Here is a 25972-nt window from a genome sequence, read left to right as displayed (position 1 = left end):
TTCTCCTGGAAAACCCACCCCATGTGTCATGTACCTTCAACCTCAGCTACTCCACGCTCTGGGATTCATGTTTACCAACTCTCCACCTTCCAGCCTGAGCACAACACAGCCAAGCGCATGGGCAGAGCTGATACTTCTCTCCAGCTGCTTTGGCCACATCACTCTCATGCCCTTTATTGGCCATGAACACTTTCATCACTCCCAACTATCTCATCCTCCCTCCCCGGGCATGCTCAGCCTCACCCGCCACTCTCCTCGCAAAGCAATTAAATCACTATGGGTGACATTAATACTGCTTATGCAGAGCACAAATTAGCGCTCGCATCCTTTCCCTCCCTTACACCATCAGCAAACATAACAGCAAATCTCTTTGCATATTCCTGCAGTGGCGACCACAGTAATTTTCCTGTGTCTCCTGCTCTCCCTTTATCCATATGAATTTACTAACTGGCTGTAGGGAAGCCAGCTGATGGAGACAGCAGGAAACAAGAGCCTGGGGCCACTGAGAAAAGATGCTTTAAGGATGGGAGGGTGTCTCTCTGCATGGGCAGATCTCAGAAGAAGATGAGTCCTCCTTATAGCTGCCACATTACGGGAATCAGAAATGATGGGTCTCACCTCAGTCTGGCACAAGAGCACCCATGCAGGGGTGACCATCGCTCCCACCTACACTTGCTGAAGATGTCAGTGATGTCTTGGCTGCCCAGCCACTTCCTCCATCAGCCCTGAAGCTGCAGCAGAAGGCCACGCTGAAGGACGCCCAGCGGAGCAGAGCCTTTGACAGCAGCTTGATCCCGTGACAGCGGGAGGGCGCCCAGCCAGAGCTCCTCAGAGAGGCCTCCCGACCCTGACTGCCAAAATACTGCTTTAAGTACAGGAAAATAAATTGTGCAACCTGCCTTAGACTGGATTGTAACACCCAGTGCAGGAGGAGGGGGAGGAAGGGCAGGAGCCAGGCTGAGGATCAGGCCCCGCATCTCAGCATTTAGGCTGGACCACGCTAACATCTGCCTCTTGAGCAGTGCCTGCACCAGGCGCTCTCCTCCTCGTCTCTCGCAGGTATGCCCAGGATGTTTCTGCAGCCTCAGGGGTCCCAGAGATGCGGCCACAGAGAAACCCCATCCTTGTGCCTGTGCTTGGACCTCAGGAGCCACGAGCTCCCCTAGGCTGGCCTCCTCACCTGGCAAGACATTCCTCCCCCCATCCCAACTCTGACCATTAATATTTCCTCAAGCGCATGAGCAAGGCATGTCGTTGGCTGGGTGAGTCTTCACACCACTGCAGATCCCCAACCTGCCCTGGATAACGGCTCAACACCAGCCACACGGTCCAAAGCAGCTAAATCATACATCAGAGGTCCTCTCCTTCCAGATTTCCACCAGCCACAAGGGAAATCACAAATTGCAAGCCTTAATTAGAATCAGTTGCTCAGCAGTGCAAGAAAAAAAAAAAACAAAACAACACCCAAAACGCCTCAGCGGCTGTTGAGCCCACTTGTCCCTCCCGGCTCTCTGGTTTAGGATCGTTGGTGCACTGTCACAGCTTTGCTCCCGTAACTGCAGCCACACAAAGCAGAGGCAAGACAGCATAGAAACATCCATGTGAGCTCCTCCACACACACACCACAAGCGAGAGCTGTTACAGCAAGGCATAACAAGAAGCAACAGCCTGACTCTTCAGATGTCCCAGTCTCCCTGAACTGGGTGGTAGCCAAGCCTAGTCCATTGAGAAGGTGTCACCACCGCCTCCAGCCCTTTCCAAAAGAAGGCTATTAAGCAGGGTTGCAAAGCAGGCAACATAACCTCCCTTCATAAATGACTAATGGTGTACAAACCAGGAACCGAAACCACAACGGCTGGTCACCTCTGTCACCTGCCTTATCATCCCCAGGTGCCCCGAAGGTGGTCTCACAGAGACATGCACCCTTTGCCAGAACAGCACCACTGTTCACGAGGCAAGAGCTCAGCAGAACTGTGACTTCTTCCCCACACCATAAGCCATCAGCTTCTCCAGTTCCCATCCTTCAGTCTGCAAGATGGTTTCAGCTACATGCATGTACAAGCATTGCTTTGCTGGTCCAGAAACAAGAGAGGCACAGTCTGCTCCCACCACATGTCAAGGAACTGTCAGGAAAATTGCCGTGGCCAGGAAAAGATGTAGGACACCAAAAGTGCTACCGCATCTTCCCTCTTATCTACAGTTTCCACCAAAGAAACCTGAGACTCAGCACCTGACAAAGCAAGCAAGTTACAGACTCAAAACCTCAACTTTTCTGAAGGAGAGAAAGTTGGTGTATGGAAGTTTATCAGCAAATGGCTCTTGAACCCAAGAATTAGAAATGAAAAAGGGAGTTTTCAGGCTGCTTCTGAAAAAGATAGTTCAGGCACCCTGTTGTACTGCAGAAAGTTGCTTGCTGAGCTACTGTCCAGGAAGTTGTGCAGAAAATTAAATGTGGCAGGATTATAGATGCCTTCAAACTTGAAGCTTGGCTATAAAACAAAATGTCCAAGAAAGACCACAGAAATACAGAACACGTTCAGAGCAGTGCCGAGGGTCAAGGCACTGTGGTTTATATGCAGCTCAGCTAAAAGAGTGAAAAAATCTGGAATTCTGCAAAAAAAGGAACATCAATATTCATGTTGCCTCACAGAATTACCAGGGGTAACAGACCCTGCACAGACAAACTGAGGCCAACCACAGGGTGACCGTCAGCTTGCAGCCACTTCCAAGGACACCATGAAGATATTCTGGAGTCTCTATCTGCAGCAGGATATTTAACTTATTTTGCATGGTAACAACCCTCTCCAGGCTCATGGGGGGGTAGAAGAAATGCATCTCAGAAGGCTTCATGGTGCAGCTTTCAATTCTAGAGCAAAGTCTTCTCTCTAGAAAGTCAGAGGCAGGTGAACTCAAGCACTTCATTTTTTACTTCATTTACTTCATCAGCAACGAGCCACACTTCCTTCCACCTGGTTTGCTTTGTTTTGGAGCAAAAGGCAGCCTTGTTCCAAGTCCATCAGTAGACCTCACTAGATCTAAAGTAATAAAGACAAGTGGGGAATGAGCATGGAAGAGGACACCTTGCAGCTCCAGGGCTGCCTCTCACATACATGGAAGCTGGTGTGATGGTCCCACATCTTTACTGTTTCATCAAAGCCAAGAGAAGGAGGACACCAGGTCTGGATGCAAAGCAGGATGAATGAGTAACCAACTGGACAAAAGGAGGAAGAAAACACACAACCCACGGCACAGCAGGAAGATGGATACTCTGAAGGGGACTGGGACCACAAGGGGGACAGACAGGACCCCCAGAAAGCTGTTAAGAAAACTGAACTTTGAGACAAACATGGGGAAAGGCAGAACAGGCACAGTGAAACGGCAGCAGTGGCAGCCCTGCAGATAGCTCATTCGGGACTTGGCCTGGGACAAGTGCTCTGCTCTCTGTGGCCAGCTGGAAAATCTGCAGCCGTTTCATTTCCACCAAGAAACCTGGAACATCTGGGAGGGGCTCAGGACTGAATTAGATGCAAAATAAATCAGTCCTTTGTGTATTTTTTTTCTCAATAAAGTCACTTTGCGATCTCTGTTTTCCACGTGCCACGGCTAGGAAAAGTCAGGCTGATAAAGCAGCACCCTGGAGTCCTTGCTCTGGGTTGCCAGCAGATTCAGGAAGTCAAAGCATCAATTGCACTCCACGCTTGGGCTTTTTCCTTTTACCTTCTCTTGGTTAGAAAAGGCTGGTGTATATTGTTGTACCTGCAAACCACACAGAGGTCTGAACACAATCCTGGTCTCCTTGGCGAGTGCCAAAGGCACGGAAGCCCTGATAAGAGAGGGCAGTCATGCAAGGGGAGGGACAAAGATGTGGCTGAGGAGGAAAATGGAGTTTTGGAGCTGGGGAGCCTGTCCAGACAGAAGGCCCAGGACAGAGGCAGTGGTGGAGGTGCTGCAACTTCCCCAAGCCCTCTCTGAATTTCTCCAGCTAGCATGAGCTGGAAACCTCCCAGAACCGGGCAAACAGCCCGGGAGAAGCTGAGCTCTGGACTAGTGAGGATGATGCCAGCAAAGCAGATGAAGACAAGGTTGTAAAAGCCAGTTAAGAGTGAGGGCAGTGGGACAAATCTACTTGAAATCTTCCTGCACGGCTCTGGCACAGTTTTACAAGCAGCCCTTTGGAGGTGCCCAGGTTCTCCCAGCAGAGCACTTTCCCAGCTACATCTCCTGCATCTTCCCATGGTTCCAAGACCCACCTGCCCGTGTGCTTCCGCATGAAGAAGATCCCCCAATGCTATGGAGGCAAGAGCAGAAGTAGATGCTCGGTTGGGTAGGTGGAGAGGAGTTGTTTTTCGCTGCTGGAGAAAGTGCTCAGCCCGTTGGAGATTTGGGGGGAACCCAGTTCTGCCACGGGGTCGAGCACACACAGCCCAGCGCACCGGAGGAGGAGGGGAAGGATCCCGGCACTCAGTCAGGGATGGTCCTGTGCATTTCACAGGTCATCTGAGCACAACGGCCATTTCCAGGGATGTTCTCGGGCACGGTAACAGACTCTGCACATGTTTTTCCAGCCAAAACTCGCTCAGGAGGGTCTGTTCTGCGCCCTGATACAGCAGAGGCCCTGAGCTTAATTCTGAAAGTACAATGAAAATCCCCTCTAATAAACAAATTCACAATGCTCCTAATAATGCCAACCCATTTTTTTTCCTTTGTAGCAACCAATGGGGAAGCCACCTCAAGCTGTTTTTTCCCCCATCCTATTTCTGTCTCCATCTCCCATTTCCTTCTATCCAATATTACCTTCCAAATTCCAGCTCTGATCCTCGGATAATTCGAACATATTGCATTGCTTTACAAACTGTGTTATTTTATCCCTTTCACCTGCCACTTTTCTTTTAGATAAACACTCATAACTCCCAACATATCACTTTAACTCTTTGACCGTCACTGGAAATTGAACCAGCCAAGACTTTCACAGGGGAAATTCTTTCCTCTCCTTTTCTTCTCTGTTTTGTGCGTTAAGCCAAGCAAAATCTCACCTGCCTTAGCACTGTCTTCAGATCATTTTCCTTAAGCTCTGCCTAATAATTTCACCAACTTCTAGGGTTATTGTATCTGTCCAAGCCAGCCTTGTGGTGTAAAGCTGTCTTAATCACAGCTCCTTGTTGAGGGCTACTTATTTCCTGCCCCAACCATCACCTCTCTGAATTTGAAGACCCTGAGCGGTGCACAGGATACTAGATTTAGATACAGGCATGCCCCCAGCAAAGCAGGCAGCTGACATGTCTCACACCCATTTCCCATCCCAGTGCAATGGGCATGGACAGCACCATGAGCCGGAGCTGAGCAAAACGCTCCCAAACAAGAAGCATATTCCTGGTGCTCCTTCCATATCACTGCCAGAACTCAAAGTCCAGCCCTGCCTTGTCCTTGCTGTTGGACCTGAGCTCAGAATTACTCCAACATCACCTTTTGTACATCAACAGTGTCCTGCTGAGCCAGAAACAAGCCATGCTGGAGCTGGGGAACAACAAAAACATGAGGCAAAGGGAAAAACTTGTAAGCTAGAAATCTCTTTTTCCCCTACAAACAAAGATCAGGAGCATTCCATTCATCATTCTCACATGCATCACGCAGGGATCCCTGTTCAGTTCCTTAGGCTTAGCTCTGCCTGCCCTCCTCAGGACCCAGATCCACCTCCTGCAATCATGGGATCAGCTAAACCACCATCCTTCAAAACATCTGATCCCCTCAGTCTTCCCAACATTAACTGCCCTAAAAATCTGTTGTCCTTCCCCAGACTTCTTTCTTCAGGACACTGGACCAAAGGGGTCGTTGGTTGAAGTCTGCTAAGACAGGGGTTTTGCAGGGACACCAGTCGCCTTGCACAGAGTCCCTGCATGGCTCAGAGCTGGTCAGAACCAGCATTGAACGTCTCCCTCTTCACCCTGCAGCAGCTGGACCCACACTGAGTCCTGATGAAAATCCCACCTTGGCCAAGTGCTCCTCACGGCTGCACCACCGTGGCCAGCAGCCCGGGCCTCTGCCTCCCACGTGCCTCACCACCACCGTGTCCTCAGTTTGGGTGTCATCCCAGCCCAGAGCAGCTACGGGAACATGTCTTGCATGGGGCAGGTGAGGTGGTGTGAAGAGAAGCTACTTGGAGCACAACTTTCTTGCTCTCATGAGAAGGTATCTCCTGGTATTTACCAGCGGATGCAGTGTTGTCATCTTTGTGCAGAGCCACCTTCATCATCATTCAGACACCATTTTGAGGGCAAATGATCACAACAGGAGGGTCTTGGGAGGTCCTACGCTAATGCAGACTGACGTCCCGGCCCCAGCGCTCCACCATGGAGCCCCCACATTACATCCCCTTCCCATCAGCACCGCTCAAAACCAGAACTCAGGAGCCACCAGTGGGACCAGATGGAGTAAAGCTCTGCCACGAGGGATAGCTGGTTGGAAACACCTCATGGTTCAGGGGGGACCCCCACAGCCCTCCAAAACCTGCTGCTGGCTCCCTTGCCATGAGCCTCAAAAGGCTGCCGGGAGGCGCCTGGGTTAACAGGGCTGCTCCACAGAGATCCAACCCGCTCAGCTCGGGGTCACAGCCTATCTGTGTCGCAATGTCTCTCTGAGTCATCCGTTTCCTCCCAGTCACCGAAAATGGCCTCAAAGTTTGCACAGATGGTGCTTAATCCCCGTTTGGACAATGGGCGTTTGGGTTTTTTAAACGACAATTACTAAATGAAAGCAGGGGAAGGGAGGGGAGGCAGCAAGGGGTGGGAGAGGGCACAGGCAGGACTGCAGGATGGAGGCCAATGGCACAGCGAGCGGGGCACTGCTCGGCCTCCAGCAGGGATGCAGGTGCGGGACAGGTAGCCTGGTTTAGCCCAGAGAGGCTCAAAACAACAGTCAATGCTGAACGTCAGAGCGACGAGGACCAGGGGACCATGTCCACCCCAGGGACCTTAGCCTGCCTGTGGCTTTCTGTCCTTGACCTGGCCTAGAGCCCTCTCCCTGCACAGCACCCTGAGGGTGCCATGGGTCATGAAAGATGGTGATAGAGTTGGTGGCTCCTTCCTAAGGCCAGGAGAGCATCTGGCAGCACCTCCTCCTGCCCTAGATCCCCCCAGCTCTGGGAAAGGACATTCCTCCCCACCACGGACAGACAGCTGATGCTGTGGTGAATTCTGCTGCCTCAGAGAGTGATGCTGAATGACACCGTGTCCAGCCTGCAAAGGGAAATGCTCAGCACCCTACGACATGCACCCAGGGCTTTGGTGCTGACATGGCTGGAGGACCCAGAAACGCTCTGCACAACATGCAGGGTGGTGCTTTCAAGGTCTCTCCTCTCCTGCCTGCACTCGGCTGGACTCACATCAAGGTGGGGGAACCAGAGCCCTTTGCAGCACCATGCCAGCCCCAAAGCTATGGCAGGACCAGGTACAGCAAAGGTTTAGGGATGGAAGGGGTCAGCCCATGCTTGAGCAAGTGGGAAGCCCTTCTACAGGGCAAAATCCTCCTTTCCCACCACTTGGAGCACTGGGGGATTTGCATGAGAGCAAAACTGGGCTGAGACAGGGCAGACAAAGTCAGCAGGGCTCAGCATGGGGATTCGGGGCAGGGAAAGCCTCTTCCCTGCCAATTCCCCCTCTCCAGCCCAGAGGAGATGATGGGGGGCAGGGAAGGGGGTTGCTCTTTCCCCACCAAAAGCAGAGCATCGCATCTCAGTCCTGGGACCCCCAAGCAGCTGGGTCACGGCCGAAAAACCTCCGCTTCCTGTGGGTTAAGTGAGGCTGATAGAGCCAGGAGAGGGGAGATATCGAGGTCTCCAGAGCCCCAAGCAAAGTAGCACAGGGCCAGCTTTCCTCCCCGGCTGCGCTCACTGTCCCCGTCACGCGTCCACGTCCGTTTGACAGAGCCCTGCACTTCAGAAGCAATTAGCAGCCGAGTTGAACTAATTCCCTGCGTGGTGGGTCCAACACAAACAGCGCATGCTGGCCTGCGCCCCACACCTCCGCGCACATTCACCTCTGTTTCAGAGGGCCAGGGTGTCCCTGCCAAGAGCAACACAAATAACCCGCTGCTTCTCCAGGTTAAGAGGCAGCCCTGGAGGGCTGGAGCTTGGTGGCCGGGGCCATGCACACTGCTGCCGGCTCCTAAGCCAGCAGAAAAGCAGCCTCTGTTAACAGCTCGGGTCAGGACGGAGGCAAGCAACAAGGATTTGTGTATGTGGTCCTTGTCCCGGGGGGCCTGGGGGGGAGAGGCGCGAGGTCTGGGGGCGGGTGGCAAGGGAGTCTCGAAGCAGGGAATGGGAGAGGGGGGTTTCGGGGCAGAGGGGAGAAGGTACTTGCAAACAGCACCTGCGGGGTGTTTGTCAGCCCCTCAGAGGCTCCAGCAGCTGAAATAACAACTTGGGGAAGGCGGGGGGGAAATGCTGCTGGGCCCCCCCTCACCCCAGCACCGATCCCTGCTGCTGGGCTCGGGCACTGCTGGGATGCAGGTCAATGGGTCACCGCGGGGATCGCCTGATCCATTCTGGAGCCAGGGATGTTCCTCGGCTTGGTGACAGCCCCTGGCAGGGTTTTGGGACTCACCCCAGGGCTCCTGCTTCTGTTTGAACCTCACAATGCTGCAGCACAAGCAGGGTTGCCAGGCTTTTCTGAGGCATGTGGTGATTTCGGGTTCAACAGGTTTGCAGAGTTAAAATCGTTCCCTGTCTCTCCAAGGAGAGAATGCAGGACACGTCTCATGACAACAAAAAGACCCAGGCTGCTCTCCAGGAGACAAACCCACTGATGGCTGGAGAGGGAGATGGCAGCAAATCCTCCCCCTTGGCATGCCAGCATGCATTGGGCCAGCTCTGCTCGGAGCCCTTTGGCACAGGGCACCAGACCGTCGCTGCCAGCCCAGGATGCCACCCACACAGCCCCGAGCAGGTCAGGGCTGCCCGCCTTGTGCAAGCACGCTGAGACAGCCCCAGGGCAGCACACAAGGAGACGTGTCGGGAGTGGTGCAGGAGAGCAGCCGGTGGCATTATAGCAGCGCTGAGCACCACACCGTGTCTTGCTGGAGGTCAGCATGTACTGGGGACCCCAGGTGGCATCAGAGAGGCTGTGACCCCCGTGTGCCAGCTCCTTCTCGCTGCTCCTGTAGTTGGGGGCATATTTCTCCCACCCATCATCCATGCCAGGACATGGCCCAGATCACGCTGGAGGCACCCGCTGGAGGAGAGGAGGTGACACCTGCATCACCAAGCAGCAGCCCCAAGTCCACATCTCCCAGCCAGAGACAAATCCCTGCCTCTGCGGGGTCCCTTCAAGTACACTCAGGCAGGGGCTTGGCTGCCCATCCTGCCCGTGGTCCCCCAACCAGCCCCACGGACAGCAGAGGGAGGGGTGACCACATTCCCCCCCGCAGAAGCCAGGCTCACACAGGGGCCTGGCCTCTCTGAGTCCCAGCACGCACTCTAAGAGTCCCTTTGGCCCGCAGACGCTCCGTCCTCTGCTGCAAGCGAAGGTTTGTCCAGCTCCGGCTCTGTCCAGCCCCTGTTGCAACGCACGGCCAGAGATCCACTCCAGCAGAGCAATGCCTGGCTCTGGACATGTTCCCACACACGCTGCAAAATCACAGCCGCTGCCCCAAGCAGGCAATGAAGAGGTCCCAGGGTCAAGCTATTAAGCCTCCTATCTGTTTAAACCCTTAAGCTGTCCTGTGATCTTGGCCAGGCATCCCCGTGCCGCAGCCCATGGTGGGGAGGGAGAGGGGGGTTCAGCAAACGATGCCTCGTGCAAGCGCCCCAAGGAGCCAAGGACTGGGGGCTGCCAGGACTGGGGGGGGAGTGGCAGGAGGCGGAGGGCTTGGGGGGCTGCCAGCGGGCTGGGAAGGCCCCTCAGCACAAAGCAGCCCCTTTTCCACCTCTGCCCAGCCCTTGGGCTCCTTTCCACCATGCCTGCGTGCGCCCAGCAGCTTCCAGCCCCTGAATGCATCTGCAAAGCCGTAGGAGAGGAAAACGTGAGGGGGCCAGGGCAGAGGCTGGCGGATGGATGGGGCGGATGGATGCAGGTTTTGGCCTCAGTGGAGAGCCAGGCAGCTGTACCTGGCAGGACCAGGCTGTTCTGGGGCACTCACCCCAGGCAGCAGGGCTTGGCCCGCTGCTCAGTGGCTCCTCTGTGTATTCCGCTGCTCCGCTGTACCCAGTGGCTAAGGATTCGGTTGCTGCCACATCCCCAGGGTCTCGTCCTCAGCAGGGTGGGCCAGAGGAGGAAAGAAGCCATAAAATGTGAAGGATGCCCTGAGCCAGCTACCACTCCAGTGCCAGCTCATTTTGGGAATGTTGTGGAGGCAGGAAAACTCCTAGGACATCTACCCACCAGATCTCCAATCTACCCCTGCAAGGTCTTCAGGGACAAGTAAGGAGCCACAGAGGGACAAACACCCAAAAGCCAGGAATGAACAGAGCCTGCCCTGCAAGCTCCAGCCCAGCTGGGTCTGACCCGCCACGCTCTGCTGCCAGCAGTGCGGCCAAGCAGACTCTACCCAGTGTCACCAAACCCACAGATAGGACACACCAAGCATATTGCCACCCACCGATGTCCCTTGAAACCAGGGACCTGCTGCACCCACTGCCCAGGAAAGCATGGATGAACCAATGCTTCCATTTTGTCTTGGCTCCCCAGCTGCCAGCACCACCCCAAAACAGAGGAGACCTGCCCAGACAACTCCTCCAAGATGCCAATAAAGAGCCATTCAGCCAACATACAGCCAGGTCTCAGCCTCTGGCGTTGGCTGGGGTGTGGGTCTCTGGTACTTCAAGCTCTGACAGCACCCGGAGTGACCAAAATGATTCTTTTTGTTGCTGCAGCAACATCATGACAGATGTAAGTGCTTGTTCTGTCCGTGTGTGTGCTTCCAACCAGCCTTCAGGAGGGAAGCAGGCAAGGAGCCAGAGCTGGCAAGCTAAGCTAGCAGGTTCAGGGGCTTTTTGGACAGAATGGTGTCAAAAGACTGACAGACCCAGCTGCATACCAGAGCCTGGGACCCTGAGCTGCTCCCAGAAATGAAAACACAGTGATGCAGACCTTCCTAAACCAGCACCCCAGTCCCAAGACGTTCCCATGGGTCATCAGAGCCAGCAGAAGCTCCTCCAGCATGGTTTGTTCTCACAGAATGACAGAATCACTCAGGTTGAGTCCAACCCTCAGCCCAACTCTACAAAGTTCTCCCCTACACCACATCCCCCAACAGCTCATCCAAACGACCCTGAAACACACCCAGGGATGGGGACTCCACCCCCTCCCTGGGCAGCCTATTCCACTCTCTGACCACTCTTTTGGTGAAAATTTTTTCCTAATGTCCAGTCTTTTGCAGGCTGACTCCCACACAGGACACGAGCAGCGGGTTGAGCGAGCACCACACTCATTTTGCAGTGTGCTGTGCTAATTTTTAAACACCACAAGAGTAAATTGAACCTTTTGCAGAGCTGGAGCTGACCACGTAAACTCAGTTATCTTTAGCAACCAAACCTGCAATCTCCCCAGAGAATGAAATCAGGTCTGTTAGACCAGGACTATTGTTTTCGAACCCAAATTGCTGTCGGTCACAGGAGGGGAGAGGGGGCAGAGATTGAGATAGTTCATTGTCTGGGTGGGTTTGTTAGAAACAATTTGACAGATTAACCCACCCTGGAGCCAGGCGAGTGAAACTAGAAGGGAGCAGACACTTATAATGAGTGAGGTCGAGGCAGGAATCAAATTCCAGGTGCTCTCCCTGCAAAGCCTGCACCATGCAGCGGGGCAGGGACCCTGCCGCAGGGGTCTGAGGAAGGACTAGGGTACAAAGTAGGTGCCGCAGCATCACACTAAGGCTTTCCTGGATTCACAGACAAGTTCATCACTGAAGGGCAACGCATGCCCTCCATGCATGCCCTGCTAGCACTGTGGACACATCACACAGCCAGACCCTTCCTGTTTCTCCCAGGGTTAGAAGTGCATCTGAACACCCACCTCAGTCTCAGCAGGCAGCCCCAGGGCAAATCATCCCCCATCATGTCTCCAGACAGGGCTCGGGAGCAGGACAGGCTTGATCAGGGCACAGGGTCAAAGCTCACATTTACAAAAGCTCCCTCGAGCAACACAGTCCCATCTTCAAAAGTGATACTGCTTTCTAGGCACGGCAGCTGAGCTCTGGCCAGACACCACGGCCAGATTTTCAAAGATATTTCAGCCTCTCAAGATACAGATTAAAGTCTTGGGAGGGTTTTCAGAGTCAGTTCTCTGGGCAGTTCAGTACCTGCATCCATCAAGCTCCCAAATTACTCAAGCACCTTGAAGAAGTCTCCCTTGGCAGCCACATCCCCAGGTTCTCTGGGCTGCTGGTAGCAGCTCTTCCATATCACGAGACATGCCAGCCCAGCAGACTCAAGCTTCCTTACTTTCAGGAAGCAAAAGATGCTCTCACTGTTTCACTGAACCCTCAAAAAAAAAGTCCCAGCCCACAAACCTGAGCAGCATCTTCACTTCACGCCAAGAACATGAAAAGGTCCAGAGGCCAAAGCCGGGAGGAGGCATCAGCCTGGTGGCAGTGTCCTCCCTGGGAGGAGTTTTCCCCATCCCCCTTGGCAATTTTGTTCACCAAAGAGGCCAAGCCACCCCAGGTTCACCAGGGTTAAGACATTAGGGGACAGAGAGCAGCCCTGAAGGCACATCTACAAAGAGGGATGGGGTGTCTGGGCAGCATCACAGCTGGTACAAGCTTCTACAAACCCCAGATCAGGGCACCCAAGAGGGGCTCAGCCCTTTCTGCCCACTGTCCTGTCTCCATGCAGAAACCACCCCGTGGAGACACAATTTCAGGGCAAAGAGGCGCTTAGGATGAGCTTTCCCCGCAGCCAGGGAGATGCAGGGAAACCCAGGCTGCTCAACACAGCCCATCAGTGGAAACAAACTCCCCCACCAAACCCCCTCGCGCCTCTCCTCTTCCTCCCGATCCTCTCTAAACCAGGGCTGGGTTCATCCGGAGGAAGCCAAAACCAACAGAGCTGAGGCTGCTCTCTGCAGTCCGGCAGCAGTCGGAGCCCAGCTGGACGCTGCTAATTCAGCCACGCTCTGTTGATGGCAGAGCCCCGGCGCAGTTGTAAACAGCTCAGCAGTTTGTACACTCTCCAGTATTGATGTTATACAAAGGAGCTGGAAATGTAAATGATTGCACTAGACCTACAGCCGGTGGCTGCTGGTGCAGACGGCCCCCAACAAAAAAAAAAAAAAAAAAAGTATCTCCAGCCCACTCCTTGGCACTGCAAACAGTGGCCTGACTCTGGCCAGGAGCGGAGGAGCAAAGCTTTTACGTGTTTGCCATCTAGTGGGCTTGGGAAAGCCTGCACAGAGGTGCTGCCCTGCAGTGCGAAGCCTGGCCAGCGTGCAGGACTGGACCAAAATCTCTGCGATTTGGCCAAGACGGGGCTGTTTGGTCACCCCTCAGCCCACCGATGCTTTGCAATGGTGTCAAGGCAGGGTGGTGGACCAGGACCTTGCAAAGCATCCTGCTGATGAGACCCCAGCTCTGGAGCCAACACATCCTGGGACAAGGCAACAGCCATCAGGGCAGGGCAAGAGGTCTGTACCTACGTGGTAGAAGCCTGAAAATCCACCCCAGGACAGCTGAGGTGGCCACATCCCATGAAAGCAAGGATGGCACCTGCATCTGCTTCACCTGTTCACAGAAAAGGCTAAATGTTATTTTTAGTAATAATGTTTTCATTTTTTCTATCAGTGGTTTCAAGGGAAAAGGGTTTAACATTCCCACTGTGCTCCCAGCCAGCCTGGCCACCAGCTCAATTAAAAATCATTTGGGCTGCGTGGACCCAGATAGGCCTGCTGCCCCACAGCCCACTGCACCAGCTTTAGGATCATAAAGAAAAGGGGACATAAAAAGAAAGAAAAACACATGATACTATGTAACAGCACTAACAAGTAAACCATTTTCATTTTCATCCAAATAATAATTCCTAAGGAGGAAAAAGTTTGTTCAGCTGTAGATAAGGTTGAGCAAACATAACACTAATCACTTTTACTTCGCCTCTTGGAAAAGACAAGAGTGTCACATTTGGGGGAAAAAAAAAAACCAAAAAACCAAACAACAAACCACAACAGTACCGACTCTCAGCCTCTGGGAAAGCTCTGAAGAACTGGTGCCACTTCACTCCCACTGCTAGAGGGGTTTCAAAGTCTCGCTGTAACCCCGAGCAAGCAGCCAGCTCTCCCCACGCCTGCTCAGGAGGCTGCAGCAAGGCCAGCCCAGCTTCGGCAGCACATCTTCCCCCTCCAAAAGGCTTCAAGGACAGTGACCCCAGGGGAATCAGGGACACAACTGCTGGCAGATCCTATGGCACGCTGAGATGTCTGCAAGAAGGCTTGAACACATGGGATCTGCTGCCTGGCCCCGTCTCCTGATGTTACGTGCCAGCATCTCTCCATGCTGCTCCATAAACAGGTTCCCCCCTCCAGGGAAGGGGAGACCTAATAAGAGACAGCTCAAAAGGACAGAAGGCAAATTGGGGGCGCGGGGAAGAGGAAAGGAAGCTGCGGAGAGAGGGATAGACGGAAAGGGAGAAATTGCAGAGGGTATGAGACAGGTGGAAAGGTTTAGAGGTACAACAGAGAAGAGGAACAGGGTTAGAGGATACTGGGAAGACACGTGGGGAACCAAGACACAGCAGAAGACTGTCAGTGGAAGAGGGAAATCAGCAGCTTTCCCCTCCTCTCCTCCAGCCTCCCAGGGACAGTTCATTGAAGGGCTCACCTGGGATTAACTGGAGCAGTGACACCCCCTTTGGAAACACCAGGCTTGTCCTAAACTGCTCCTTTCAGGTCACCAAAAATTTGCCAACTAGCCCACAAGGAGCAGGAGATAATCACCCACATAAAAGGGGATACCTTACCCACCCCTGTGATCCCATAACTAACCCAGATATAACATCCCCACAGGATCCACTCACACCAGAGGCCAGGCTTGCACCACCTCCCTCAGACCCCCGTGCCCCAAGCCCCCTCCAGCTTCACCCACAGCTCTGGCAATGGTGCCACAGGCACCCCACAGGAAAACTGAAAGCCTCCATGTCCCAGACACTTGATTTGATCCCAAGGAAAGCCACTGTAAGCGGAGGAATGGGACAGCACCGTGGCTGACAGGACACCACTGTGAGGTTAGCTGCACAGGCTGGAAGAAGCCCTGTGCTGAGCAGCAGTGAGAAATTCCAGATTATTTCTTGCAGCCAGCTCAGTCCCCACGCAGTCCCCTACTGCACGTAGGTGACAAATTACCATCTTTGTTATTTGAGCACATACCAAATCAGGGTGATCAGTATTTGTCAAATAAGGGAAGAAAAAATAGATTGCGCAAAACATCTCAAGGTTTATTTTAACAGGGCTTTAAATATCAGTCAGTCCCAGGTTCATAAGCACCTCTTGGGACGGTTGGCCCTGGTTTGCTGTAAAAGACTTATTTTTCTTTTTTTCCTCCTTTTTTCTTTTCATTAATTCAAAGGAAATTAAAAAAAAAAAACCTCCAGGGGCAGCAATAAGGATGCCTATCCCATTGGAGGACAAACACTGAGCAATGCCAGCTCCACAGTATAGCAATGACTTCTTAATGACTTATCTTGTGCTTGCCCTCGCCTCCCTGTGAGCCCAACACAGGCAGCAAAGCCTAAACCCCTACCTGTACACGGAAGGCAACACTCCTCAACCCCCAAGCAACGATGGGGCCAGCCTTGCTTCACCCTGCACCAGCGTGCAGAGCTCCTAGGAGATGCCAGCTTGCACCACGGATGCTCTTCACACCAGGCAGAGCAGAGACTGGCACCAGCCTTCACAGCTGCTGGTCTCCCACCAGCGTCAGGTGTACTCACAGTGTTCATGGAGTTCAGGTACCAACAGCAGATCCAGCGCAGCAGCCCAGATTTGAGATAAACACACCGCTGGCCATCCTCAGAAGAGGTTGGTGGGCTCATTTCTTTGCCCTCAAATCTGAAAATCACCACAAGTGCTCCCCAGTCCTGTAAAAATTGTGCCTACAGCAAGCAATACCTGCCTGGCTTACCCCGAGAGCTCCTGATGCGGAACACGAGTGGAGAAATGCAGTTGTGGAAAAGGCTTTTTCTTGTGCTTCAGAGCCAGATCTTTGGGTGCTAGAAAGCTGTGATTGCTGCTACACGCTCTGGTGAACTAGACTGAATGAAGGCAGTGCAATACAGGACAAGCTTCAGAGCTACCCACAGGAAAATCCTGACGGTGAGCAAAGGGTTAATGCCACAGCAGTTACGCCCACAGAGCAGGAGCCACGAGTGTCCCGTTCCTGTCACACAGCAATGCAGTGTGCCTGGGGAGCTGAGCAGACCCCTTCCTCCCCAGGTCCTGACCCAGGGCCAGGACAAATTCATAATTGAATCAATACTCGTTAGCTCACCCTCTGCTGGCACAGAGGCCTCCTAAGCAGGGATGTGCCATAACCACCTCCTGAGCTGCCAAGTATCCCCTGCTGTCGGTGACAACCTCAGCAGCCACCTGCACATCCCAACATTGCCACCACTCGGGATGAAGGCGGAGATGTGCTCCAGGGTGGGCCGGCCAACATCTCTTAAAACCAAACTTTGAATAAAACCAGAGAGCAGCAACCACATAACTGTACCACAGCCTCAGCTCCCACCCGCTTGCCCTTCTGACTCCTCCTGCTTCTGCTTTTCAGAAAGCAGAACAGCTCTTCCTCCACAGCCACTGTCACCCAGGCACAGAGTGCACCCGAGACCTGGCCCTCCTCGCAGGAAACAAGGAGCAGCCTCTTGGTCGCCAGCACGATGCCTCAGCAGTTTCTAAAATTGGTGCCCAAGTCAGACACTGCCCAGGAGAAGGGAAGGAGCCAGAGCATGTTTACAGGGCCAGCTTTTCACACACCGTTAGCTCCTACAGAGGATTCAAGCACCCCCTTCACCCAGCACAGCCCTGCACCTCCACTGCACACACAGAGCCCGCACAGGGCCCGAAAGAAGGAGCTGACAGCGCTGGCTGGGCTGAAACACTCCTCGAGGGCCAGAGCAGTCACTTACCTCGCTCGGGAGCCGTCCGTTCAACTGCTGCGGGAAGGTGCTCATGGCCAGCTGCCAACTGCCGTTGGGTGTTTCTGGTTTTGCCCACGTTAGCCCCGCATTTTAAAGGAATTGCTTCTTATCCTATGCTGGCCTTTGGATGTAAGGAAGGTACACAGCCCAGAACTGGGACAGGCAGCAAACAACTCAGAAACCATCAAGAAAGAGTAGCGCACCCCGCTGAGAGCTCCGAGAAGCGTCTTGCGCTGTGCTGGCACCTCAAGTTCCCCTTGGGTACCAAATTGTGAAAGGTGGGAGTGAGGAGATTTGGGAAACAAATGACCAAGCCAGGACTAGCCACAGAGCAGGAGTGCAGGACTTTTTGAAGGCTCCCACCTGATGGGAAGGGGAAGAGAAACACCTTCAAACCAGCAAAGCATCATGAAGGAGGGGGCAAGATACCTACCTGCTTCACTGCTGCTGCAGCTCTTGGCAAGGGACCCTCCCCACTTACCTGATGCTCCCAAAACATTCAGGAAGGGCCAAGAGCTGCGAGTTTCCCCTGGGTAAACTCCCTGTAGCGTAACCATGTCACCAGGCACACAGGGAGGTCACATCTATGTGAGAAATAGCACCTAGACTCTAGCTCTCGTGCTAAATTCAAGGAAGATGTATGCAGCACTCTGCTTACTACCCATCCATCCTTCCAGGGCGGTATTGCAGATAAAGCAACCATTTCCCTCTGCATGTGTGAGAGAAATCCCCTCCCCATGCAGTCACAGGTATGCTTTGGTGAGCACTATCACCCCAAAATAAGAGCTGTTGATGTCCTCCCACATGTTGAGTGTTGACAGGTTTTCAGCATCCCAGGCTTGTACAGAAACCACTTTGATTCAGGAAAGAGGAGCCAGACTTTTCAGCAGCAACCTTTGCAGCTCCGCTGGGATGTCAGCACAGTACCTGCAGATGCCCTAACGCCTTCATACAGCTCGGCCACTGTAACTGCTACCAGGGAATATCAGCCCTTCAGCCAACAGGCAGACACACCACTCAAACCCGCACAGAGTTTGTCCAGCTCCAACCAGTATCTGCAGTGAACGTACAGATGGGGCCAGTACTCTCCTTGTACTGTGGGGTGTGGGCTTTTTGCCCATACACTTACAACTACATCTTTCACATGGGCAGTTCTCTAGCTTGAGAGGGGCAGCAAGTAGACACACAGGAGGAGCAAGCAGATGCACACACACACATTCCATATGGGCTACCCAAACCCTCCGAGTCCCAATTTCTTCAGAACCAAGCAAAAAGCTGGAAATTCGAAGCTATCAGAAGGGAGTATTTTCACACATGCAAAAAGCCTAAGTCGGGAATGTGAGATGTAGAATTGAACTAGACATTTATCATTCACACAGTTTATCCCAGCACAAATACTGATGGCAAGGGATTAAAGGTGATTGTAAACCTGTGCTTCAGAGCTCAAGCCCATCTCTTATCAGAGAGCCCATGAAGAAGCTGCTCCAAGGCCTTTAGCCTACATTTTCCTGCTCCAGTACTCCACCTCACCCTGAAACATCCAGCCACCACCCATGCAGATACCAAGCTGTGTGATCCTTACAGCTGATTCGTTTCGTCCCTCATCAGGCTTTATTAGCAGCACACATGACCCGGGTACCGCTGCAGGCCACCCTGGAGGCCCAGAAGGCTGCTGGAGTCCAGCCCACCATGTCCCACCCTGCGGGCTCCTGCTCCAAGCGTGGCTCAGCTCCGGAAGCTCCCTGGGTGTGGTGCGGGGAGCGCTCAATCCAATTTGCTGCAGAGGCTCTTACGAGCAGCTGACGTCAATAATGCAGGCTGACTTTCCATCTCAGTCCTTCGGTCCGAAACCACCAGAGGGCAGCTTGAAATGTAACCATTTACAGGCTTGGCCACATTAAATCTTCCATTTCTGAGCAGTGAAACCTGCTTGCCCAGCTACTGCCCCACAGTAACTTAAGAGACACCCCACCACAGGCTCTCAGCCCTTCCAGTGGGCTTCAGGTGCGATGAGATGACTGCTCAAGTCTCAGGGAAGCCCTCTTCTCTGCTGCAAAGCAATCCCAGTGGCCTGTCAGCACATCTGGCAGAGGGTCTGTGGTGATTTGGTCCTTAGCAGTATGCTCTCAAGGCTGACCTTGACAATTCAGACCCAAAACCTCCTTGGGGTAAGGAAAAGACTTAAGTAATTTCTAGGGACCACTAGATTAGGGGTGACCAGACAAATACCCTGCCATTGTTACTCTCAAGCTCCAACAAAGCTGAGAAGCAGGCAGAGGGCAGCAGCACCAGGTGAGGTCTAAGAAAAATACAGATTCCATCCCCAAGAGAGTCCTCAGAATCAGACAGGAGCCCTGCTGCAGCATCAGGAGTTAGTGTCACTCCCCTGCCCCTCATCCAGGCTTCTCTGTCTGAGCTAAAGCCAATTTATTTTTTCTCTAGGCTTTTTATCCTGGTCTAAGCCCATGATAAATGGTATTTTTATCTCACCTCACTATAGCGAGGAGTTGGTCAGTTGGCACCAGCTTACAAGGGAAGGAGAGGGAGGAGGTCCAGGACCTGGCAGTGTTTATGACGGGGCAGCAGGATCTCTAGTTAAGATAACCTCGCAGCTGAGCTCAAGCCTGTGCCCTGCTACCAGTTTCTTGTGCAATCCTGGACAAGTCATTTAGGGCAGGAGTTCACAGGAGAACTCCAGCCAACCAATGACTCCCCGCTCATGGTTTCTTTTTTCCCAGGCTGGGTTTCAGGAACTGATTCAGCTCACAAAAAGAGACAAATCACCACCAGGACTAAGGTAACATGCACAGACAGGAGCCGGGGCCTGACCCTTTCACCAGATAGAACTAATTTATTCTTAGTTTAATCACTTCAGGATTATTGTTTACAGTTTTTGAAGCAGTACTTTCCTCTTTCATGCTTGATCTTCTCTGTTTTACTACTCGCTAGCAGGAAGGACTGTGCACCCAAATGGTGACTTGCAGGTCCTCAGACAGGAGACCAGGGGTTGAAGAGGAACAACAGTGAGAAATGCTTCTCAGAGGAAGCAGAGTGTGAGCCAGGGAAAGCAAAGCAACGCACCTCCCCAGCACAGGACCCCACAAGCACCCCACGTGAAATAGCTGCGTGGTGAGTGGCTGGTGCGTGCAGTTAACGCAACAGGAAGGCTGGGTCAGGGGCAGTGCTGACAACAGCTCTCACAAATCCCACTCAAAGTCTGTTTTTAAAAGGAGGCAGCTGCTACCAGCTGCAAAATGAGACCTAGATGGTGGCCAAGAAACAGAGGACACTGCTGCCTCTTGGGAACATGCCAAAATCATCAGTCTGTTTTTAGCTGTGTCTACAGCAGCAAAGCGCAGAGACAGCAGGAGCAGATCTGCCAAATGAAACCATACCCAACAGCAACACTGTGAGTTTTTCAGGGGTCCTTTCAAACTAACTCTAGCCAGGTCCCAAAGACCCAAACTCCATTCGCTGCTGAAGGACAATATCCATTTAAATTTTACCTAGTAAAAATCCAACTAGCACACTCCAAAACCGCTCTGGGATGCAAAACAGATCACATCAAGTACAGACAACTCGGGAGATTTGCACATCAATCTGACCTAACAATAAAGTAGCTGCACCTTGTCAAACCTCCCTTCTGGGAGCCCCTTAAGAAAGGATGAGCAGACAGACGTAACCCAAGCAGAGACAGGGAACAATGAAGAGGACCATCCCCAGGTCAGATGAGACAGCACACTGCCTTTCAGGCACCAGGCAGCTTGCCTGGCGGTGTACCACAGCCTGGGCAATGCCATGAAACAAACCGCTAAGGAGTTTGGGTGACTCAGTGGTGCTGGTAAAGATGCAGTTGCTCCCAAAAGCTCTTCTCTCAGAGGTCTTATCAAATGTGCTCATCTTTCCTTACACGATATCCTACCCATGTTTTAATAAGGGCCACACCTAAGTAAGCATAATGCACAGCGCTGATGGCAAGAACTAGCACATTACTGGGACTGAGAGGAGGAAAGAATATGGCTGAGCAGATGAACTCCCTCCTGGGAAAGCTGCAGAGCTCAGCTGGTCTCACCGACCTCCCAAACGCTGAAGAAAAGACCACCCTAGCTGCATCTGTTGTTCAGCAGCACCTTCCAAGGCATAACGTAGTTTCTTTCCCATTACCCCACAAGGAAACAGGCAAAGGAGACCAAGACAAAGCTCACATCTCCAACATGTTCCTGATGGCACAGCACAGGGAAGCTTGGAGAGAAGAAACAGCCCCCAGTTTAAAACCAGTCTGAGTTACAGCAGCCACGCAGAGACCATGCCTGCACCAGGAGCTACAGAAACAGCAGGGTTAGATTAGCTTAGACACAGCGGGAATTTCCACATATTAACTAAATCAGCAAGGGAGGGACTGAACATAAGGGTGTGCTTAAGTTATCTCCTGCTCAGGAAAGCAACCACTGCCCTGGAGCACTCTTCCCACCAGTAATCAATCCTGGAGTCCAACCTCTTGTTTTGGATTTCTGATGCAAGTACGTCCCTTACAACAGAGGCAGGACTTTTCTCAACATTAAGTACTTGCCTATTGAGCCGATAGTCCTCAACTTTCATATTTCAACTCTGTTGACAACAGCACAGTGGGAAAACAAACTGATTCATGCTATTTGTCACCACAGCATACACGTGTTTACCTGATACAGCTGAACTGGTCAGACTGTGTGCACATTCCCTCCTCCTCCCTAAGCCTCTGCATCAGATCTGCTCTCCTACCTCCTCCCTTGCAGTCATTTTGGATCAGCTTGACCATGGAAACCAGGCAGTAGAGTCCACTAGTTCAGCAGGAAAGTATCCTACAGGATGTTACATTTCCATGCAATTAGTGACTATAGGTCTCCCTATACAGCTGAATGGAGCTAACGTGAAGGATGGTGTGGGAACACACAGCCAAGGCAGGGAAAGGGGATGATTACTGCTTCAGAGGCAACAAGCAGCTGATACAGAGCCACTTGTTTGGAGTAGCCAACAGAAGCAAGAGCTCCACTCACCACCTGCTTTTAAGCAAAACTGATTTAGTGTTAGGAACTGGAGGTTCACATGAGAGCCAACCAAAATCCAGAAATCACTAACCTATTCCTTATGCAAGAAGAAGTGGCTGTTTAGTAGAAGTGTTACATGGATAACCAAGACATTTCATTAAGATATCGCTGTGCATCCCAGCTTTTAAAACAAGAAGCTGCTCTTCAGTGCCCATGCAGCCTTCAGTCCTTAGAGCAATTTCAGTATGATTCTCAGATGCCTTACCACAGAGATTTCTGGCCCTTTACAAGCGACACGATTAACACATGTAGCAGTTGGTTAAGCAGCCAGCCCAGACCTCTTGTGCTATTTGTGCTAGTGAGCTGCTATGGGTACCTCAGGAATCCTCACAGGTGATAAGGAAGCCAACCCCGAGCTGTGGGTGCACCTTCGAACAGGCAAGTCCTCTATTGCAAAAGCAGTAACATGAGGCAATCCCAGCTCACACCACATACTTGCCACACTAGTATCAAGGGAAATGCCAAGTATTCCCACCTGCCTCCAAGTCCTTTGCTTTCAAACCTGCTAGCTAAAAATGGCAGCCCCAGAAAGGGAAGAAAGTGATGTTTCTCACTGGTTTTGCCCATTTTGCATGCCTTCACACAGGGAGGAGGCAGTCCCCAAGGAGCTCTTCGGAGCAACTCATATAACCTGACAACACAGAGCAAGCACATCTCACACACCCAGCTCGAGAGAGGCCTCACTACTGAGCTCCAGAGAAAAAAAGGCATGGTGTGAAAAAGCCCATGAGCTAAGCTGGTTTTGCTTGTTTAACCAATTCCAGCATCCCATCCTCTCTCTGGACTGGGACAGCTATGTACTAGTGGAGTCATGGAGCTATCAGAGCAGACTTCTGCAAAGTTAATGCAACACAGAGAGGAAGGAAGCAGCACCACTCTTTGAAAAGGGTGTTTTTCCATCATCCAACACCTCCAGGATTCCTTCCAGAGCAAGTTTAACCTCGTGACACCAATTTAACAGCACAGACTTTATTGCTTAGCCAAACGGACCTGCGTGAAAGGACTGCCCCAAATCACTGCCATAAAAACATATGCAGAGAGACCAGACAGCTACAGGCAACCTCCACGTAAGGATGAATCCAAGACAGAAAAAGCTTGACACACTTGTGCTTAAAGCACAAGTCCTAAAGGGTTCTCCCCCCACTTCAGAGGCAGTTTTCTGCCTGATTTCATACAGGCAAACCCTTGGTCACCAGTCTTGCTGCTGGCTTTAGACATATGAATTAGGTTTAGCTATGAGAAGGTGCAGAAGTCCACTTCAGCCTGCTGCAAGCTCACAGAGCAGCCACCAACACTCAACTGTCACCAGACATTACAAGTACCAGCAGAACTTTCAGCTGCAAGCCACAGACCTGCAGCCAAGCCTCCCCACAGAAGACAGCACTTAAAAACTGTACTGCAAAGTTGAACAGCAGCTCTAATCACTAAAAAGAGTGAAAAGCACACATTTGACCCTGAGCTTCTGGATTACAGCACTCAAGTCAGGTTCTTAAAATAAAAATGACCTTTAATGAGGCTCTTCGGAATGTGTTTTAATAATTAATACAAGTTATGCATCAACAGTGTAAGATTGCACTGTTTCTTATGAGAACTAACAAAAAGGTGTAACAAATTCCGTGTGTTTTTGAGAGGGAGATAGGTATGATGTCATTTGACCCTTTAGGGTTCCCTGCCAGTGAACAACAGGAAACTTCCACAAAGACTAGCTTCTTGACAGAAGAGGTGCAAGAGCCCAATAACCCCCCAAATCCGACTTTTAATATTTGGGAACATGCACAACAACGAGTATTCCTTTTGTTAAAAACCACAGTGCCCTCCCTTCAGAGTTGGGTATAACAGCAAAGACATTGCATCAAAGTTTAGAGCAACCTTGACAGAACTGAGCCCAGCAGAAATGAGGGAAGACACGAACTGACAGGATTAAGCATTAAGGAAAGACCCAAACTAACTTGAAAGGAGGAGAGTGGAGCTCGCAAGGGATAAAAGCCATATTTAAAAGTCCTTCACACTCAAGAGAAAGGCAAGGGAAATAACTACCCTCAGGCAGGCTTGTGAAGATACTTGATGTTTAATACATCTGAAAAGAATGCATATACAAAGAACTTACACATGAAAAAGCATTGGTTCAACACTAATGAGTCTACAAGAAATCAGAATTTTGGAAGATGGAGGAGATTCCCTAAGTCTTAAAAAACTTTGAATTTGCAAGCCAAAATATATTTTTGGTAAAATCCCTACAACACTGCAGTCAGTCTATGTAAAGACCCTGCACACAATCCTCAGTGGACTGGAGCCCATCTTACAGGTTCAAGGTTACTTACGAGCAAAATGCAGAAAAAGAGGATTCCCTTAACTGGTCCCTGTAGGGTGCCACACTGAACACTAGAAACCCCTCCCTGCAGCTCCCTCCTACTGACACAGGTCTATCTTTCCACCCCTCCCTGAAGGATGCCAAGCCATCCAGTAAGAGATGCACCACCAGGACCAGCTCCAAAACTCATCTTAACATACACCAGGTCCTTTCAGTGTCCAAACAGCAGTGTCTATGCTGGTCATTGTAAGCGTTTCTCTAATAATTAAGGATTGGCAGAAGATGAATTTGTTAAAAGCCAACTGAATCAGTTGGGCATGCTTAAAAAGGTACAGTTATTTCTTCATCATGTGACAAAAAGCTTATGATGTCAAAGATTAAGGAAGAGACTGGCAAGCTAGTTTCAAGTCTGATGGTGCATCCAGAGAAAATGATTCTCGTATTCCTAAGGCTTCATAACTTAGAGGATGGGGTAGAAATTTATGACCTGCACAGTGGAAAGCCAGGGGGAAGAGATACAAGGCAACTTCAGAGGAGATGCAGATACATTTTCTACACTCCTCCTTAGAGGAGCACCAGCTTGGGACATTTTACTTTCCTGTATTTGTCTTTAGTACTAAAGTCTGCTCAAACCCAGGCTGCTGGCTGGCTGCAGAACAGCCCTAGAAGTTCTTGAAACCAGAACCGAGTCCTGCCAGACTGGCATAAGGGACAAGGCTTCAGTAAAACAGCCTAGAATTAGTCTGTTACAGAAAAAGTCATCACAAGCATGCCTGGATTTTAAACAAAAAAAAAATTAGAAACAGTAAACAAAATAAAAAACTAGTACTGATCAGTGTTTTCTGATAATACATAATTACTCAAAATTAACTAGTTTAACTGAATTGAGGGAGCACTGGGGAATAAACACTAACATTCTCATCTCACACAGGGATCGTGTGGGGGAGATGGGAGTGCAGGGCATTTGTCATTATTGCGAAAACAAATTTTAAAATTTGTATCTTTAGTTTGATTTAAACATTGCTTTTAGTATGACATCAAACACCAGCTTTGCAGAAGGGGCTGTGGAGGGACGTTCATAGCAGCACACACCTGCGAGTCTTCTTCGGCTCCGGAGGCTCCAGGGCAGCCAATATCGCTTCGTCAAATACATTCTTTAGGCCTTTCTGAAAAGGGGCAAAGAGAGAAAGGGGCAGTCTCATTTTTGAGTTTTCACACAAACAAAACCACAGAAAGTCAAGTGGCAGACAAACCCCTCTAACGACGAATTGAGGTTTGCCATCTACAACTCCCAGAGCGTCCTCTGCTCAGCGAGGCTCTGTCCAAGCCGCACTGCTGCCGTTCGCAGGTCCTGAGCGCAGCGTCTCATTTTCCCAACAGGAACGCACGTTCTTTGAGACCAGATCAGTATACTTCACGAGAAGCAAAAACACACGTACCAAAGTCATTTCCTTAAGGCAATTT

The 25972-nt window shown here is 51.4% G+C and overlaps 1 protein-coding gene across 3 annotated transcripts in view; it reads right to left on the bottom strand.

The window, feature by feature from the left end:
* Window positions 1–24246: 24246 nt before the first annotated feature.
* The window catches only part of CDC42 (cell division cycle 42), a 28963-nt gene continuing 27237 nt past the window's right edge, over window positions 24247–25972 (bottom strand). For all 3 annotated transcript variants that reach the window (XM_074848385.1, XM_074848386.1, XM_074848387.1), the window contains one exon: window positions 24247–25674. In XM_074848385.1, coding sequence (XP_074704486.1) covers window positions 25585–25674 — 90 coding nt within the window. In that variant the 3' untranslated portion in view covers window positions 24247–25584. The remainder of the gene's footprint in view (window positions 25675–25972) is intronic.

Source organism: Strix aluco, chromosome 22 (assembly GCF_031877795.1).
Source record: "Strix aluco isolate bStrAlu1 chromosome 22, bStrAlu1.hap1, whole genome shotgun sequence".
Classification (NCBI taxonomy): domain Eukaryota; kingdom Metazoa; phylum Chordata; class Aves; order Strigiformes; family Strigidae; genus Strix; species Strix aluco.
The sequence above is the reverse complement of the archived record's forward strand: the minus strand, read 5'-3'. Positions and strand labels throughout refer to the sequence as shown.